Source organism: Tympanuchus pallidicinctus, unplaced genomic scaffold (assembly GCF_026119805.1).
Source record: "Tympanuchus pallidicinctus isolate F22 unplaced genomic scaffold, pur_lepc_1.0 scaffold1, whole genome shotgun sequence".
Lineage (NCBI taxonomy): Eukaryota > Metazoa > Chordata > Aves > Galliformes > Phasianidae > Tympanuchus > Tympanuchus pallidicinctus.
Window position 1 is genome coordinate 61,200,429 of NW_026294618.1, and position 18,725 is coordinate 61,219,153.

The 18,725-nt window shown below is 37.6% G+C and overlaps 1 protein-coding gene across 8 annotated transcripts in view; it reads right to left on the reverse strand.

Annotated features, from left to right (window-relative positions):
* Positions 1 to 18,725, reverse strand: part of CCDC170 (coiled-coil domain containing 170) — a 47,095-nt gene that overhangs the window by 21,695 nt on the left and 6,675 nt on the right. For 4 of the 8 annotated variants that reach the window (XM_052687652.1, XM_052687628.1, XM_052687603.1 and 1 more), the window contains 4 exons: positions 12,271 to 12,402; positions 9,762 to 10,018; positions 5,451 to 5,595; positions 2,562 to 2,747 (listed from right to left, as the gene is read on the reverse strand). In XM_052687652.1, coding sequence (XP_052543612.1) covers positions 2,562 to 2,747; positions 5,451 to 5,595; positions 9,762 to 10,018; positions 12,271 to 12,354 — 672 coding nt within the window. In that variant the 5' untranslated portion in view covers positions 12,355 to 12,402. The other 4 variants (XM_052687636.1, XM_052687593.1, XM_052687646.1 and 1 more) reach the window with 4 other exon arrangements.

The following is an 18,725-nucleotide window of genomic DNA, read 5'->3' on the forward strand; positions in this document are numbered from 1 at the left end:
GCTTACGTTTCTCCAGTGAAAACCAACTGATTGCAACAAACACTGGAGAATCAAATATACTAAAGATACTCTGAATAACTCTCACATATTAGCAGGATATAAGTTGTATATTTCTTGGATATTATTTTCTTCATCAAGAATTTGTATCATCCGTTTATTTGCTCATTCGGCAGATGCTTCCTCCTGGGACATAAAGAGAGGCAACCAGTCAAGAGAAGGAGTGCAGAAACATTCCAAGGAACATCAAGAAATCAGCAAGAAAAACTAGCAACAGTTCAGAGAGGAGGCAGGGAATGCGGCTGCGTCTTGCCGGAGAAAATTGGCAGAACTGCTGAACAGAAAGGTTATGTGCTGGTCCCTGTACACCTAAGAACTTTGAAAGAGAAAGCTGGGGCAAATGGAACACCATCGTTATCTGTAATACAGAAGATAGCCAATGTGCTGTTAGGCCAGGAACACCAGCTTATTATCTGTGACAGTACAGATTTCTGCTGGTCTTTCACAAGTGAACATAGAACAGTGTGCAACTCTATCCATGTATTTATTCAAGCAATAAGCAAAAAGTCAGAACAAAAGAGATCAGAGGATGCTCTTCCTATAACACAGGATGCTGTGACTTTGCCCACAGCAGGAGAGAGTTGAAACTAGGTGATTTTGGGGTCCTGTTCAACTCAGGCTATTCTATGATTCTATGATTTTATAATGAGAACCTTCAGAAGAAGCAGAAATGCTATATGTATTCTCACATATGGAAATGAAAAATCTGGGTTTCACGTAGTTTTTCATACTGAACTTCTTCACATACTTTTTTTTAAATACAAAAACTTTCTCAGCAGATTTACTCAGTATCTGCAAATTTAAGCAGCTAAACTGAAAAAGCACTGTAGGAATCTGCAACCTTTCAGTAAGCCAGGATCACACACTCTTCATTTGAAAGGCAATGCTAATAATTTAGCAGGACATTTCTGTAGGAATGGATTAAATTATGCACTTGGCACACACACAGTAATGACAGGAAAATATTTTTCAGCTAACTGATCCAACTCTGGAAAAGTTTCGGCAGTCAGAGCAAACTTGCCAAAGAAATTATAAACAAAGCCTCATCCTCGCTTAGAGTGTCTCCCCATTTTTCATGGCTTACTTAGTAAGCACACACCTCTCTCTCCCCTTTTTTTATACAGGAACAAAAGGTTCTCAGAATGGCCTACCTAGGCTTTCAGTCCAGGTTCACTCTCATTGCAATTTGAGTCTGAGGAAGTTTTACATAGGTTGTTAAGAAACACTTTCTGCAGTAAGTAAAATTTATGACCCTCATGGTACTTAGCATTTATCTTCCCTACAACAAATTCTTTCTTCTCAAAAGCATGCTTTCAGCTCTGTTTCATCTCTTAAGTATTTTGCCTACAGCAAAATCAGAACACTTTATCCTTTAAAGTGTATGATTGTGGTCATTTTTTCAGGAAAAAATAAAAATGGTGGGATGAAGAAAATGTTAATGTATATTAATTTTGAAAACTTACTTGCACAAGGTTTTAATTTATGCTGAAACCTCTACAAACTCACACAACTCAGCTATATATTTATCAGCTTTAGCCTTTCATCTTATATTCTAAAGTTCTGGTCATCAGCTTTAGCCCTAGTACCTGCAAGAAGTTTTCACTATAGCTTTAATGAACTGTTCTTGCAGATATCGCTCAAAGTACAAAGCATTAAAGAAAACTACTGCAATAGCTCACTTTGTTCATCCACCCTTCACAATGAACCAAAATTTTTAATGGCAAGTTTTCTTGAAGCACTTACAGCCTTAAATCACATCCTTTTCTTTCCAAATTGTACCTAAATGAATTCAGTGAGTACTTGACTTACAACTTCACTTACAGTTCTCATTTCAGCATCATTCCTACTGAATGGTTTTCCTCTGTGGGCTTTTCATACTAAATAAGTACTTTTCTACAAGACACCTACTGAGCATGAGTCAACTGAATATTTATGAAATATGTGTTTATTATGCAGTGAAATAGCTTGTCTGAAAGCCAAAACACTTTACTTGCAGACTCTTAGGAGAAATAGGAAGAATAAAATAGAACACTATTAATTCCTTGGAATGTCATTAGAATTTCTGAAGAAACTAAGTAAAAGAATCCTCAGAAAAATTGCAATGTCACTTAAATATTACTTAAAGTGCATTTTTATTCCACTGTTCTATACTTGTGCCTTACATACATTCATACTCATACATTCACACTGCGTTGGAAAAGCATCTGCTTAATTTTTGTGCAAGCAATGAAGGCTACAACAACAGAAAGAAAGCAAAAATTTCAATTTGCATGCAATGTAGGAGACATCAAATCTAAGTTAGTCCTATCTTGCATGTTGATGTTTAATCTCCATATATCCTTAAAATTTTAAAAAGTTGAGAATAACCTTAAAAATAATTTGAATAGATCTTCATCACTGAAAATCTATCGGAAGTAGTTTTTCCTCATGCAACACCTATCAAAAATTAGTTTTCACTTCAAAATTTCAAATTAAACAAACATAGACATCATTCAGTTACGTACCTTACTAAGTTTTTCCATGTCTTCACAGTATCCTGCTGCCTTTTTCTGCTCTTTGGTCACCTCTGAAACAAGCCTCATGATGGTTTCTCTACTAGCCTTGGATTCCATTTCATGGCCATTGATGTCATCTTGAAGGGCAGCAACCTGAGCTTTTAGTGCCAGATTTTCTTTATATATTTCACAAGCCTAGAGAGAGAATTCAGCAATTGGTAACTTTGTTAAAGCATTTAACAATGATGTTTATTCATCACACTATACAGCTCCTAATCATCCTAATACAGACACAGTGTTTCCAAGGCCCCTGTGGCAGATTTATAATTGTGCTGTTCTATTTATTACTATTTATTTGTAGAAGAGCAGAAAAACAATGGAGGTCCATATTTCCAACAGAAACCCACATCTGTTTAGTGTAACGTAATTCAGCTTTACTCCCACATAGTCTGTATGAGCTAATAAAGGGTAGAGAGCTACTGACACTTAGGAGTATCCACACTTGACGTGGAGCAGGTCGGAAAATGAAAACAGATCATATAACCATCTTCATGTGAAGAGCAGACTGTTTTGGTCTGGATTGTTAAGATTTATGCCTCTCATTTGGAATAAGAAACTGAAAGCTGTATTTTAGGCTTGAAACGCTTTAGGCAAAGGGCAATTTGAGTTAGCAACAGCTATTTCTTGAGCATGTTCAAGGGCAGGGCCAAATACCTGCTGGCCTGCAGCGCTGAACAACTGGCCCCTTGGAGAAAAGAGTAGTTCCAGTAAGATTTTTGAGGCTATTTTGGTACATTATGCACGGTACATTTCTAAGAAAGATGAATGTGGGCACTTCAGAGAGTGCATACAGAAAAAAAAAAAAACATACCTTGACTGGTAACTAAGTTTTCCTAATGAGCTAGATTTCTTAACTAGATCTATTAGTACATTGGGGAGGGGGGGGGGGGGGGGGGGGGGGGGAACACATACTTAAAAATCTGTGGTTATTTGATTAATTTGAAGCATGTAAGAGATAAAACTTAATACAAATATCTTTGCCTCTGGTGATAACTGTGTAAGCTTCATTACACTGTTATAGTTAGAGTATGCTTGCCATATTATGAGGGCAAGGACAGTAGTAAATCATTGTGACACATATTTAGATAGTCTTAATTCATTCAGTGATCCTTATAACCAGAACACTTATAGTATGAATCTAATGAAAGAGAAATTCTCAAAATACCTAGTGTGCTTCCAAGTGAAGAAAAATAGGGAGAGAGTAGATAGAACATAGGAAAAAATAATAAAACTAAGATAAATTGTCCTTCAACAGCATCTAGAAGAGTTGAAAGAGTACATAAATAATTTTCCTAAATGGAAACACTGTTTTCAGAACTTCAGAAATAGTCTCAAAAGAAATAATATAGTTTTATGCTCACATTTCAAAACACCATGTAGTGATTTATACCATTAAAGGGTATGATTAAGGTTGTCTTAGCAAGTACCATTTCAGATGTTTCTACTTCATGGTATGACAGCTTGAGATTAATGTTAAAAATAAGCAGTAGAATTTACATGTCACCTAGTGATTTCCATTGTTAATGTTTTCACAAGAGCTTTCAACCATATATTTAATCAAGGTTGTACTTAGGAACTATAGGCTGATAAAATATTTTACAGATAAGACCAAACTGAGTTCACTGAAGTCAATTAGTATTCAGCACCTTCAAAAATCAGGCCAACATGAAAAACTTGCCTTAAGTGACATGATATAACACAAAAATTCCCATCTTCATCACTTGCATTATTTCTTTGATAACCAAATATTCCTCTATTAGTTCTCTATGATGGTTGAATTCTGTTTGTCAGGCCATTTTTTTAATTAAGCTAATTTAGTTATTCCTGTATATGTTCCTGTAAGAGATTATTCTGTAAACTTCTGTGTCTCAAAGCTTGCTGGGGACACAGATGGACTTGTTCAAGTCCCGAGCAAGGATTGTGAAATCCTTTGTCTGAAGGACACAGATGAACAAGTGCAGGCAAGTCCTGGGCAAAGGTTGTGAGATCCTTTGTCTGGGGGACGCAGATGGGCAAGGCCAGGGGCAACGAGAGCGAGATGAGCTGCAGCTAAATAGCTGTGAAGTGCTCCTTTGTGTGGACCTATCTCAGGATGATGGCCATCTCAGGGGGTACTCAATGACTCTTGCTCAAGGCACATCCTTGTCCAGCAGGCAGGAGAACAAGGAGGATAAAAGAGGAACTGAAAACCATGAGGATAGGTTTTTGACAACAGATTCCTCATGAAGAACAGGTTTCTGGCAGCTCATGAAGAAGAACGGGTTTCTGAATGGGTTTCTGACAACAGATTCCTCATGAAGAACGGAGGGTTTTCTGACGAGATCCCTCATGAAGAAGAACAGAGGGATTCTGGAAGATTGAGGTGATTCCTGCATACTGTCAAACTCTCCTGAGCCTGCTGCCTGACCGCTATTGCTGCTTCAAGAATTGGCTCCTTGACTTCCTCGTCTACCTGCCTGCTGCCCAGTGCCGGCCACGCTGCTGCTCTCCATCTTCTGCTGCATCTGCCCGGGACCTTCAAACACCGTGCAAAGGGACCGCTGCTGGATCCTGCTGGTGACTATCCTCACTTTACGCAACTCCTGCTTCTTTTCCATCTTTTCTATCGCACTCCTTCCCTTCCCCATCTCCCTGATTAGGTCTTAGTAATAAACTGGATGCAACAACATATGAACCGTTGTTTCTTAATCTCACACTGGGTATACAGATATTAAAGAACCTCATCTCCCTCCTATAAATTGGAGCGAGACAGTTCCTAAAACACAGTAAAAGGTTTTAATAAATCTTGTCTGTACGTATGACAAAAAAAAAAAAAACCTCTTGCCTACGTATAATCACCTTTAACATTAAACGTTCCTCTGGTTTCTCTTTTTCTTTGATGTCTGTGTCCAAGAATTCAGAAAGCTGTGTAACAAGCTCTTCATACTTCCTGCTCATCTTATAAGATTCTGTCTTGCTTTCTTCACAATCATTCAAATATTTGCTAATCAGACCAAAAAAAAAAATATATATATATATATCAGGATAAATGTTCTCTGAAACAGAATTCTAGGCAAACATATCCCAAGATGATTTCTGGCTTTCATACAGAGCAAAATGAAAATTACACGGTATATAATTCTCCATATATATTAATACAATAATTTTAGTTAGTTGCTTTGTGTGTGAACACTTCTTATAATTGTCTTTGATTAGCACTTTAAAGCATCTTCTACAACTGCATTCTCAGTACAGAATTTCATAAAAGACATGAACCAGGTAGTATCAATGAACAGAGCCCTCACAATATTAGAAATGGAGGTTGCATGCAAGTGCTTAGAAAAATTAAGCAGAAGAGATCAATCAAATTATATTAAAATACGCTAAAAGCACTTCACATTTGCCTCTAATGAAACTGACTGTGCCGTTAAAACAAACAGCAGGGGAAGTATAGGACATTCAGAGACTTCTGAGAGGAAGATCACTGGCAAAAACAGAGACTGCCTTGCTGTACATAGAGAATTCTGCAGTGTAATATTGCCCACAAGTGCAGGGTAAATAGCAAGTGAAGAGGGGGAAAAAATGCAGGTTGGACACAGGCTAGACATCCATTAAAGAAAGAAAATGTGAAGGGATTGCCACAAAACTATGCCAAAAAAGTAGTTATTTGTTTTCAGTTTCATTGCATTCAAAAGATGCCTACCATTTGGATAGATATCCCCACATGAAACGTGTATCTGTCCTACTGCTAAAGGTAGCAACATCACCAGCAGGTATCCATTTCTAAGTGTTCCCTTCAAGAAGAAACAGTTCACAAAGTAGTGTAAGATTGTTTATACTCTTCCCATTGCCAGAGTTGGGGACCAGCTTGGAAAATATGCATTGCCATAGATAGCAAACATGTAGATCTACATCTTGCTCATGATGCTGTTAACATTGAGCATTACTCCTGTAGAACTAGAAAGACAATAACTAACATAAATAATCCCCCCAAAAAAGCTTAGAATGATAATTTATGTAGTCCAAATATCAACTCCTGTACCATTTTTATTAGAAGGAGGAACAGCTTACACACCTTGGACATCAGCTTCAGTATACCTGCCAAAAGATCCTGCAGGAAAGAACTGCTATCAAGCTGTCCACAGCACTTGTTAATCACAATAGCATTCAGAGATCATGCCATAAAACATAGAAACAACACTGACAACTTTCAGTTCAGATTCACTCTCCAATTACACCCGAGAGAGAGATAATCAGTGGTAAAAGTACTCTCAGAGCTAGAGACAAATTATCAGGTTTCCAGGTGAGAAACAAGGTACTTTCTACAGCAAGTTCTTCAAAAAGACTTGAACACTGGAATAAAACGAGATATATCACCAATCTGCAAGATATGATTGTCACCAAAGCTGACTAAAGCAACTGTTTCACTGAACATGTTAAGCACCTATGAAAGCTCTGCACTAAGTTCTTAAGGTGGACATGTCAGCCATGTCTGGGCTCATCCTCCTACATTTCTAATTTCTTCCTCTCTAGAAAGAAACAGGCACAAAATATCACTCATATCACTCCATAATAAAAAAGCAGCATTGACATCTAAAGAAAGCACATGAATGCAAACACACATTAACTGGCTATAGATGGCTGTAAAACTTTGAACTGGAGCCTTAGGAGGGAAATCAGCTGTTGAGAATTGCTGTCAACATCTCTCATAAAAATCTGCACCAGCTGAAGTGACTCACAGTTTCATAGCTGCTAGGACAGCACTATTGCTGCAACGCAGAACATACCACCTCACTGTGGTGATAGCCACTGTTTGATCTCCATAAATGTTCCATCAGCATTGACGAATGCCACTGGGTGCCATTTTTTCCACTTAGTGACACACCTTTGCTTCATACATACTTCCATGATGCGCACCATTTTGTCAGACTGCCCCTCTGCTGCCATCTGTCACACAGCAACAAAACGTAACAGAATGTTGTCAGGAAGGTTCAACCTCTGCAGTTATACCACCAACATCCACCTTTAACTTTGTGAGCCAACATAATAAAATAGGAGGCATTATTTAAGAGCAGAGCTCATATTAGAATATTGTACTAGCCTGATTACGAACCATGCAAACTCTCCATAAATCAAAGTACATCATCATCAAAACTATGACTGCTTCTAAAAATAAACAATCAGAAGTACGGAGCACATACTTGACAACTCTACAAATGGCCTAATTATCTTCGGAACAGTCTTAAAGGTGGCAGCATCTAGAAGATAGGCAGTCAGGTAAAAAAAGAACACAGCTCTTTCACAGTTTTGTTAGCTCTTCAGAACTAATGAGCATAGAGAAGGGGAGGGGAAAGAAAAAAGCTCTTCACAGTTCAGGCTCTAAAAATACCTTGGCAATACACACGTTGAGCAGAAAAGTACCATTTTTAATAGGGAGTACATCTTGAAAGCTGATTACACAATTTATTAAACACAACTCTATCCCAAAAGTATAGAATATGAATGTGTATTTCATGTCTACTGGCTTGCTCTTTCCTTTTACCTGTGGTTTTGAATTAAAATCTTGAACATCTAATTTGAACAGCTACACATTAACCAAAGTGGTCAGAATAAGTAACTACAGTTAATACATTGACTGGTATTAAGTGGCACCTGTAACCATCAGTTAAGGATGAGAAAAAGCTTTGAAAGCTTAGATTCACAATCAGTTTTATCCAACACATTTGTTCCTTCTGGAAGAACAGACTCACCCTCCCCTTGACCATTCTCTTGTGCCAGCAGTCTGGTGGTACACCAAGTTGTACAGCTAACTAGACCTGGAATTGGTAGAGCCAGAAATTAAGCTTTTTAAACTAAGTTTATTTTCCTCTTGGAGTAGACCCTTTGGACAACCACGCAGCAACACAAATGGAAGTGCTGGTACAAGTGACACAGGCAAAAGAGAGCAGCCAGCTAGATGACAGGACCACACTGGGAGATACAGAACAGGTTTATGCTACACAAAACTGACCCTATCACTGTGATGACAGGTTAATTTTGACACATTTTGACAGATTTCTCCTAGTGAGTGAGGCAAACAAGAAAAAAAACTCTTTGAAGAATCTTAACTATATTCTTAGAGATTGTGGTGTTTTCTAAACTGCTATAATATGCTTTCTGGCTTTACTATCTCTTTGTTTATACTGGAATTCTATCTGAAGTCTTTGTCCACCAACATTAGCACTCTTCAGGAAGATCTTTTGGCAATTCAGCTGGTAATAGACAAGTGTACTGCACTGGATTCCTCTAGATATTAAAATAACTTAGTTACCCACTTCTAACTCATAAAGCCTAGAAGAACTGTGCAAAATACTGATCTGGGAAACACAGACATCTGGTTAACTCTTTTCTAGCTCTTAATGCAATGTCCAGAAAGGAGGAAGAAATTCAGACAAAGAAAGTAGTCTTATTAAAAAAGTTGAAGGGAATATGTGTTAATGCTTCTTCAAGTTACACATATCTAAATAGATATACCCTACCCTGTTATGGTATAGGTAAGAATATACCATAATTTCATTACACTGTTCCTCACAGACAGCTTTATACAAAGAAAGAAATTCACTTGCATTGTATCAGTTCCAGCTGTGACACAGATGAGGGGAAAGAGACAAGAGTGGGGCAGCAGCACCACCACTCATCACTATGTGGCCCATGCATCTGACAGGTAACATGTCCAAAAGGCAGCACATGATGAGGATAGGCCAGAGCACTAAGCTTTAGTTAAGGGTACTGTACATCACAGCTGTGCTACGAAAGGCACAGAGCACCTTTTTTCCTCACTGCCACACTTGGAAACATCTGAATAAGGAAACTGTACCTACTGCTTCTGCTGCATCCTGCGAACAGTCCTCCACACTAATTTTTTGTGTGGTTTAACCAAGCTGATTCATTTGATTGTTTCTACTCTGTAGGACACAACTCTCAAAGCCCCATTTCAAGTCTAACAACTCAAACCAAGATATAAATTTCAATACCTTCAATCACACTCAAGTGCACAACAGAAACTCAGATTTGCTTTGCAAAGCAACACAACAGAACTCGGATTTGCAATTAAGTCTGCCCACCACCTTAATTTCTGTTGGCCATTGCAGCTTTTTGTCATCAGAAATTTTCATCTCACGTTAATCTTACTTAAGTCTGGCATTTTGCTCATGAAGTTTCTCCTTCAGCTCCCAGTTTTCCTTCGATGCTGCCTGAGCTGTCAGCTCAGCCTGTTTTTTAGTAGCCACAAGCACACTCAACTCTTCTTCTGTCTCCCGAATTCGAGTTTGCAAAGACAGGAGGAGAGATGCTTGTCTAGCATTGTTTTCCCTGTAGTTTTCAGCTTCAGACTTCAGCTCTTTGAAAGAGGTTTCTTTTGAGATCATTCTGGACCTGAGTTCAAGAAGCTATAAAATAGAAAACGAGAAAACTCATTAAAAGGAAAAATAATTTTGTACAGGCTGAAAAATATAAACATTAAAATTTCAATAACATGACAAGAAAAAATACTTCTGGAATAAAAGATTCAGTCCTGTGAGAAAAGATTCCACCACTGTGAGACTAAGTGGAAGGAGGTAACTATTTTCATATCACTAGAATATACAGAAATAAAAAGTCACTGTTGTGTCATGTCACATACAATTTCTCACATTAATCTCTGCCTGTTAGATAAATCTGTTAACAAAATCAGAATTTAGAAAGTGCCTGTATTTAGTTCTTCCGCATAACCTTAACCCACCTCATCAATGCATATGCAATGCAATGCAGCAGTTAACACCACTACTCCCTCTTTTTTTGCATGCTTCCTCCCTGCTCTCAACTCTGGTGCACAACTACTCTGTCTACATTGCAGAAAGCCACAGTAACGCTATCCTCTCTTGTGAGGGTGGAGCCTTTTGATGACTTGCTGCATATCCAAATGCAAAGATAATTTTTGAGAGCTGTGCTCTAAGGCAACCTCTTCCCAGCTTAAGCAAATAGTTACTTTTTTTGTTAGATAATTCAATGAAATATAGCTAGACTTACAGAGAAACGGCAAGACAGTCTTTTAAGGAGGAAGAGAAAGACCACAATCAAACATCAAGAATCTGTTCCAGAGATGATGCTGGAGCTTCCCAGCATCTCATGTAGTTCATTCGTTTTTCTTTATCTTCCTTTCCCAGTTTTGGTAGAATACCAATTTCCACTGAATTATTTCTGCTACAAACTTCTCTAAAGGACTGAGCTTCTGGCACACGCATCAGGTACATAAAAAACCAGCTCAGTTGTCTTACTTTGTTAAATTTAACACAATTTACAGTGAAAATTTTGCCACAAGAGGCGCTAAGAATTGTTTCAGCTCCTGACAATTCCAGTTCTCAGCAGTAAAATATTGCATATAGCACTACTGTATAAGATTAGCATGCAAATAATTAAACCACATTAAATGCTCTTTCTGTTATAATATGTGGCAAAAAAATTAAGGCAGTGAATATTTATGACATTTAGCTGCAGTATAAGAGGTAAAAAAAAAAAAAAAAAAAAAAAAAAACTTCTAGTGTGAGCAAAGCCAAGACGCTCAGAGTAAAATTCCAGCTGGTAAGGCAGCTGAACAGTTACTGCATTTGAAGCTGGCAAAAGCCATCACTGATTTTGAGAAGAGCAGCTTTGTCCCTTCCCCATCTCATTGGCTTTACGTTGGTAATTTGCTCTTTCCTTTGCAGTATCAGGGACATTCACATGGCAATGAGGTAAAATAGATCAGGAAACTGATCCAACTGAAAAACAACCCAGAAGGTTTTTTTTTTCCATCTTTCTGCTGGATCAGCTCCCCATACCAGCGCACCACAACACAACACAGACATTTGTACTAAAGCAAGGGATGGGGCGGTGTAGGGAAGAAAATGAACAGCTGAAGGAACAATAGGATTGCTTTATTTGGCAGCTGGAACAATTATGGTAGCTTAAATTGTTCATAACCTTAACATTTCTCTGTAGTTCAACTCCTCATTTGCCAAATATGATATTTTTTACTCTGTCTATTCTCTCTGTGGTCAGTTCCAATAGCAGAAGAAAGAAAAAAAACAAGAATAATCTCATATCATGAATTTTAAGAGCATTCAGCATAACTGGGCTCTGACCTCAGCTGGGTCATGAAGGTCTTAAACAAGAGTATGAACAGCTGCTTCTTGCCTATTCTTCTGCCTCGCAAGAACAGCACTGAAGGAGTCTATAAATCAGTCAGTCATCTTGGCAAATAAAGTCATTCAAGATTTCCAGTAAGAACTTCTTTCTATGTGACCATGAAATCCTGTATGTGTTCTCAAATATGAAATGACCCTGGGTAACTTTTGAGGATCTCTGGAATAATTTCAGGATCAACTGGTCAAATACAAGCTCAGCTGATGGATACTCATCCCTGTAGTTCTGTCTGGACACTGTATTAATAATTCATTCTTCTGCAGTATTGAATGCTCTTATTTCCCATACTCAACTAACTATGGTAAAATATATTTTATTTCATTGATATTCTTTTTTTTTTTAAGGTTAAGGTGCTACAAAAAATTTGTAAGAAAACAAAGAATTTTTGTACTTTCTGTAAACTTTCTGTTCTCCGCAAAAGTGTTCTACAGAAAATCTTCAGATCTGGAGAAGCATTTGGAGATAGTTTCAAGTATACCTCTGAATGGACACAGTCATACTTCACTGTTAGTGCTGCTAGTTCACTCTGAGCAGTCTCTGCTGCAGCTCGATAGTGGTTCATCTGCTCTCTGGTGACAGGAATATCCAAAAGAAAGCGATCACAAGACTCCTGAGAAGACAGTGTGAAAGACAATCTCTTAAACATTGCAATTTTAAACATTTTTGCTTCAGTGTTTTCTAAACAGTACAGAGTACATCAGCAGAGACATTCACATGGTTGTTACAAGATTAATATTTAAATTCAAAAAAAGTACCCTTGGTCAGAGAAAGGCCTGTTATTTACATGAGCCAACTACACTCTGAAGATCTCTCTACTACAAGCCTCTCTCATTCCTCCTTTGACCCATGTCAGCATTTATCCAGAACACTGTTTGACAAGAGAGTCCTCAAGTGTCTTGTACAAAGAGCCACTTTTGTTTTCCAACTGAAGTCATCCTGCATACTCTCTAATTTTTATACTGGAAGAAACGGTGACAAAAAGCAAAGGCCATCAGTCATCACCTCATGATTTTGCACCTTTCATTCATATCTTACCTCTGTTGCTTCCCTACCAAGTTGACAAATCCATGCCTTATCCTGATCTTCTCAAAGTTACTTTCTGGCTTTCCCAGTTGTGCTCTTAGTTCTAGTATGCCAAGGTCCTTTCGGACTCCATCAAGTTCGGACATAATTTCAGGTTTCTGAACAACGTTGGTGTTTTTTCCCCAGCAATCACCATTACCACACTGACTTCTCTTCATCCATTCTTACATCCTTCTAACAGACGGTAGGTGCTGGCTTTATGCTCCCAACACAATCTCATTCAATCTCATTCACTTGCAAGAATTCAATTCTTTTCGCTGTGCTTTTTAGAATCTTCTTACTACACTTTTTCATTTTTGCATGGCTCTTCTAAAGTAGAGCACAACCATTATGGATTTCTCAACCTTTGTTATTTGAATTTTTTAAGGTGTAATTTAGACCTGAGATCTTGATAGGAGTTTAATTAGATTTTTCCCCCTCCCTCCAATTGATAATGACTACAAATGATGTAATTTAACATTTTGTGAACAGAAGTCTCTCAGGTGATGCTGGAAGCACACGTTAGAAGACAGAACAAGAGGTTTTTGTTCAATCAGCTCCCACACAGGACAGAAACAAAGTTGCAATCCTAATGCTTGCAGGTATGCATTGTAAAATGCAAATCTACCCCTTCCCTGATGAACACCAATGAGCAAGAGAAAAAAAACAATGAGGGATATGATTAAGAATACAACCAAATGTTGTATTAAAGGGCAGGTGAAGCAGAGAAAAGCTAGACAGATCTGATTCATCAGGTGTCTCCAAAACCTCTGTGAGTTTAATTAGCACACAGAGGCACCATATGTGCATACATATACACCAAAAAAAAAAGCCATATTTTTAATTTGAGTGCCATTTCCTAAAAACGTTGGGATTCTAAAGACTAACAAACAAACAACTAGTAACAATTCACAGAAATGTTCAATTTTGAGAAAGAAATTAAGCAGTGTTGCTGTTCAGTGGACTATGTAACAAAACATATAATCCTTATTGAAACAGAAGCTGAATTAGTTTACCTTAGAACAACAACAAAAAAAGTGAGCACACACTATTAGCAATTTGCCTGAATTGTTTTCTCACAAACAGCCTGTTCCCACTCCTGTACACTCTACAGACACCATGAATAGAAAACAAACTAAACCGCAAACCATTTTAAGAATGACAGGGATAAAGACAGCTGTCTGAGGTCCCAGAGGGAGACAACTCCTGGCTTAATTCATACCAGTTGTTTTGATGTTTTCCCTTTCTTTTCTCTACTTTTTTTTTTCTTTTTTTTTTTTTTTTTTTAAACTTTGTTCTCCTGAAAAAGAGGTGGAAGAGCAAAACCTTATTCAGTAACCTGGGAATAATGTAATTAAAGAACTCAGCTTCCTGATTATCACAACTGCACATTGATCAAAATGGAAATAAGGAGGCAGAGAATGCACAGCTCTCATTTATCACAGAATCACAGAGCAGCCTGGGTTGAAAAGGACCACAATGATCATCTAGTTTCAACCCCCGTGCTATGTGCAGGGTCACCAACCACCAGACCAGGCTGCCCAGAGCCACATCCAGCCTGGCCTTGAATGCCTCCAGGGATGGGGCATCTACAACCTCCTTGGGCAAGATGAGTAATTCCTTATAACACATAAAGATGACACTGGATAAGGAACCCTGCTCATTCTTATTTTTTAACTGTCAGAAAACAAGTTCCCCAAAACGAAATCTACAGGAAGTGTGAGAAGTACACATTCTGCTGACATAGCTAACTTCCCATCGACCGTGTAACAGTTGTCACAATTGACTGCTAGGAAATACACAAAATGCCAGCTGCTTGATATAATCAGCAGCTGCTGTTATCTGATTAATAGAGTGCGTATCTAGCTGAAAACAATACATGTTAAATCTGAAAACATACAAACTGACAATTGGAGCTTACAACTTATTAAAACTTTACAGAAACTTCTGTAGTTTCAGGCAGTGTTTCAGGGTATCTACTCAACACTGCACTTTGAAAGCCTTCTCAACCCATTAAAAAAAAAAAAAAAAGAAAAGAAAAAAAAAAAAAAAGAAGAAAAAACACTCAAGAGAAACAAAACAAAAAAAATAGCACATTTTCTTTCCTTCAGTTCTCAAGTACTGCAGCAGTCTTGACAGCTTACATACCGTGGCCAGTAACATTTACTTCAACTTCATTGTCCCCTATGGAGTTACAGAGCTCTTCCTAAGAACTCCATGTCAGCAGTTTCCTCTCTTAAAGCAAGTAGGGTGTAGCTCAGATGCCTTTCCTTATCTCAGCTTTGGCAATGTGTTGCCTATGCAGACAGCCATGTGATAGCTTGATAAGAAAGTTCCAAGTTCTTTAAGGTTTCACTAAGCCAGAAGCCTGGAGCACCCAGAGTTTACCAGAGGTTAACTCTTGCACACATTATCTTGAAGTTAAAGTGTGACATGTAGCCCTTCTGCTTTCTTCTACACTGACACTGATTTCCAGGATGAGATAAACTGCAAGTTCAGTTCCTATCCATTCTAAACAGAAAAAAAAATGAAAGTCTTCTCAACAGGTGACCATGTAGTAAAATAACCCTTTATCAAGAAACATAACAAAATTCCCTGAGGAATAACACAAAACTACTAGTTCAGACTGCAGCAGAAGATAAACTACTTTGGATTACCTTTTATAGTATGGTCAACTCTTTAATCTTTCTTCATTTCAGTAGCAGACACAGGGTTAAATCCATCAAGTTTAATCACATTCATCTCCTTAAGGACGCTCATCCCTTCTGTTTCACAAAGGAGTCACCACTTTCATCAAGCCAAATTGATACAGGCAGAACAGCTCATGGTCACACACAGCCAGCAATCTCTGAGATGAAAGGGCTCCTAATTTTCTCAACACATTATCACAGTTCTCAGGGAGTAAGCAAGGCATGTACCATCTTTTTTTGCTACTTTGTCTTACCACCTTATCCACTTACTGTTTCACACTGTACAACCAGGTGAAATCCTTTGAGGCCAAGTTTTGTTTTCTTCTGTAATATAGCAGGGCTCCAAAACCAGGGAGGGAGCTTGCAGACAGTGACACTATATTATTTATATAAGTAACTATCCTTATACTGCTGTATGGATGTAAATTTTCTTCTCTAAACGAACACAGTCACTTCTGACTCCATAGAAAGGAGAAATTCAAAACAGCTTCAATTAAAAAAATAACTGCAGAGCAAGGTTGAAGAATGAAGAGTCTCGTTCATCAGCAATAATCAATGTAAGAAAGCCCATTAGAGCTGAAATTTCCGAATCCCACATTTGTCACACAACTATCTTTAAGATAATTAGCATGTTAAAGATGTAAAGACACATATTCAAGAATTCACATAATCCAAGAAGGATTTAAAAGAGTTTTAAAGTAAGTCAGGTGTAAAAGTCAACTTGAATTACTATTTCACACGTACTGTTTCAACGAGATTTATAGAAACAGTTCTCTGCATTCTCAAGTGCCTTAGCAAATATAAAGCCAATCATTGTGACATCACACTCAAAAGGCTGGTATGATTATAGCATTTTTGGCAGGGAGCATGCATATTTTAATATTTAAGTAAACAGCTATGTTTTGCCAGCAGCTACATATAAATCTCATTATTAGCCATATACAACACAATGCAATTATTCGGGCATGACACTACTACAGGAGTAAAATTTATATTACACATGTGGAGCTTTTGTTACTCTTTGAAAAATTCAGATTTGTGAACTCATGAGTACTATAACTTACTGATTACAATTAAGTGAACAAAGTGTTAAAGGAATCAGAGGCAATGGACAGAAAAAGCCTTCACATATTATACTTCCATCAGCTCTAAGAAGTCTGGGTTTGGGGGGTTTCTCTCATTCACATTATGGACTCCTTTGAACTCTTCCCACTTACCTGTAAGAAAACGTAGTTTTCATTTCACTTCCAGTGCTAAACAGAACGTAAACCTATATTTACAATGTTGAAGATCAGTAGCTACTTGGACCTTTGGCTTCATTAGCAATTCCTCAGAAGACAAACAACATAAGGACATTGTTGCTATTATGGTTCTCTACCCCATTTTCATTTTGTACCAGATAACCGCTTCTTCCACCATTTTAGAACCTGGCCTGTAATTTGCAAACCTCTCTTTATTCGGAATCAACAGAACTTCAACATTTACTAGATATATACTTCCCCCTACACTTCAAAAACAGTCAGATGTTCAAGTCAGTCATTCCAATTCTGCGTTTGTCAACTTTTCTTCATTAATAACATCCTTTCCCACTATACAGCTAATCTCAATCCTTGCAAACACTACTACTACTGCTTCCCTTTCTCAAATTATATTTAATTTAAAAATTAAAAAAAAAAAAAAAAAAAAAAAAAGTCCCACCAAAATAGAAAGCCCTCAAGAATTAACCACTGACCACTACCCTGAATGATCTGCCAAGCCTATTTCTTGCCTCTTGCCCACATTGTTGGGCACTGCACTCAGGGCTGGGATTTCTTTTTCACATTGCGGTAGCATAAAAAAAGTGAATAACAATTCACTAACCTTTGTGGACTCTGTTCTTCCTTCATTTCTATAGAAAAACAAACAAAACAACAACAACAACAAAAATGGAGATTGAAAAATACTATAACAGCTCATTTCTATGAAACAAAATAAACACTGAATCTGTAATATTTCTTTTTAATACAAATTTATACTCATGGGAGTATTAAAATTGTTCTAATTTCTGGAAATGCAATGCATTTTCATAACAACAGCACAGCTCATTATTATTTCTTGCAACCAGAATGAAGATAACATCCAATTCAAGTTGCTGGGATGAATGTCAAGTTGAAAAGAAAATCCACACCAAATGTAACTCCCTAAGAAATCACAAGGAAACTTTAGTCCCAAACGTGCTACTGGAAAAGAGGGAGACTAAAGCTCCCTTCAAAAGAGGAACAATAGGAATTCTTTTTTCATGGGCTTAGCTGCTGTAAAGAAGAGCTTAAAGGCTGCTATTTGATTGTGTCTGTTCCAACTACAGTTGGAAACATAATATTAAAACTTTATTGCCATTCAGAATCTAATCCTTAATTTTCTGGAAGAAAAAAAAAAAAAAAAAGGTTAACTTTTTCCTGAGTAACATTTTGCACAATTTGCCTTGCCTTCAGAGATCACAAAATATTTCTATTAGTAACGCTTTATTAACATCAATCTTAAAAGTTACAAGTAATGACTCAAAACTATTTCCAATTTGTCAGTCTGTCTTACATATTCTCCAAAATCTAAGAAATGTCCAATTACTTTTGATCACTTCCCACTCCACGAAGACCTCTTTGCTTTCTCTGATTTGTTCTTGTAACAGAGCTCAACTCTCTGCTTGCAGTTTGTGTATGCAACGCTGAAAACCTGAGCTCTAGGAGGTGTGCATGTTCTCTTTTGGTTATGTCTGTGGAGTTTTTATGCACTGGTGCACTGTTCTAGAAACACGCAAAACTAAACTGTCCTGAACAGCCCAAACAAATCACCAAAGAGATTTTCTAAATTCCTTTCGGAAGGGTACTGCCTAGCCCTATCCTCCTCCCTTTGCAGCAATCATTAAAAAGGTATTACTGAAAGATAAAAATCACTGTCCAGGGTTATTTCTCCACTGAGGAGGTTTGATTAATGGGCTCAAATGAAAGTTGCATGACGACAAACATTGCAGCCTTACCCTCTACTACCAGCAGCAGTTAAAGCATTCCCGTCTTTCATTTTCTTGTGTGTTGGAGTGAGGTGACTTTGCATCTAAATAAAAAAAAAAAAAAAAAAAAAAAAAAAAAAAAAAAAAGAAAAGTTATGACAGGAGAGAGCAGTCTCTCAAGGCAGAGAGAGATAAATC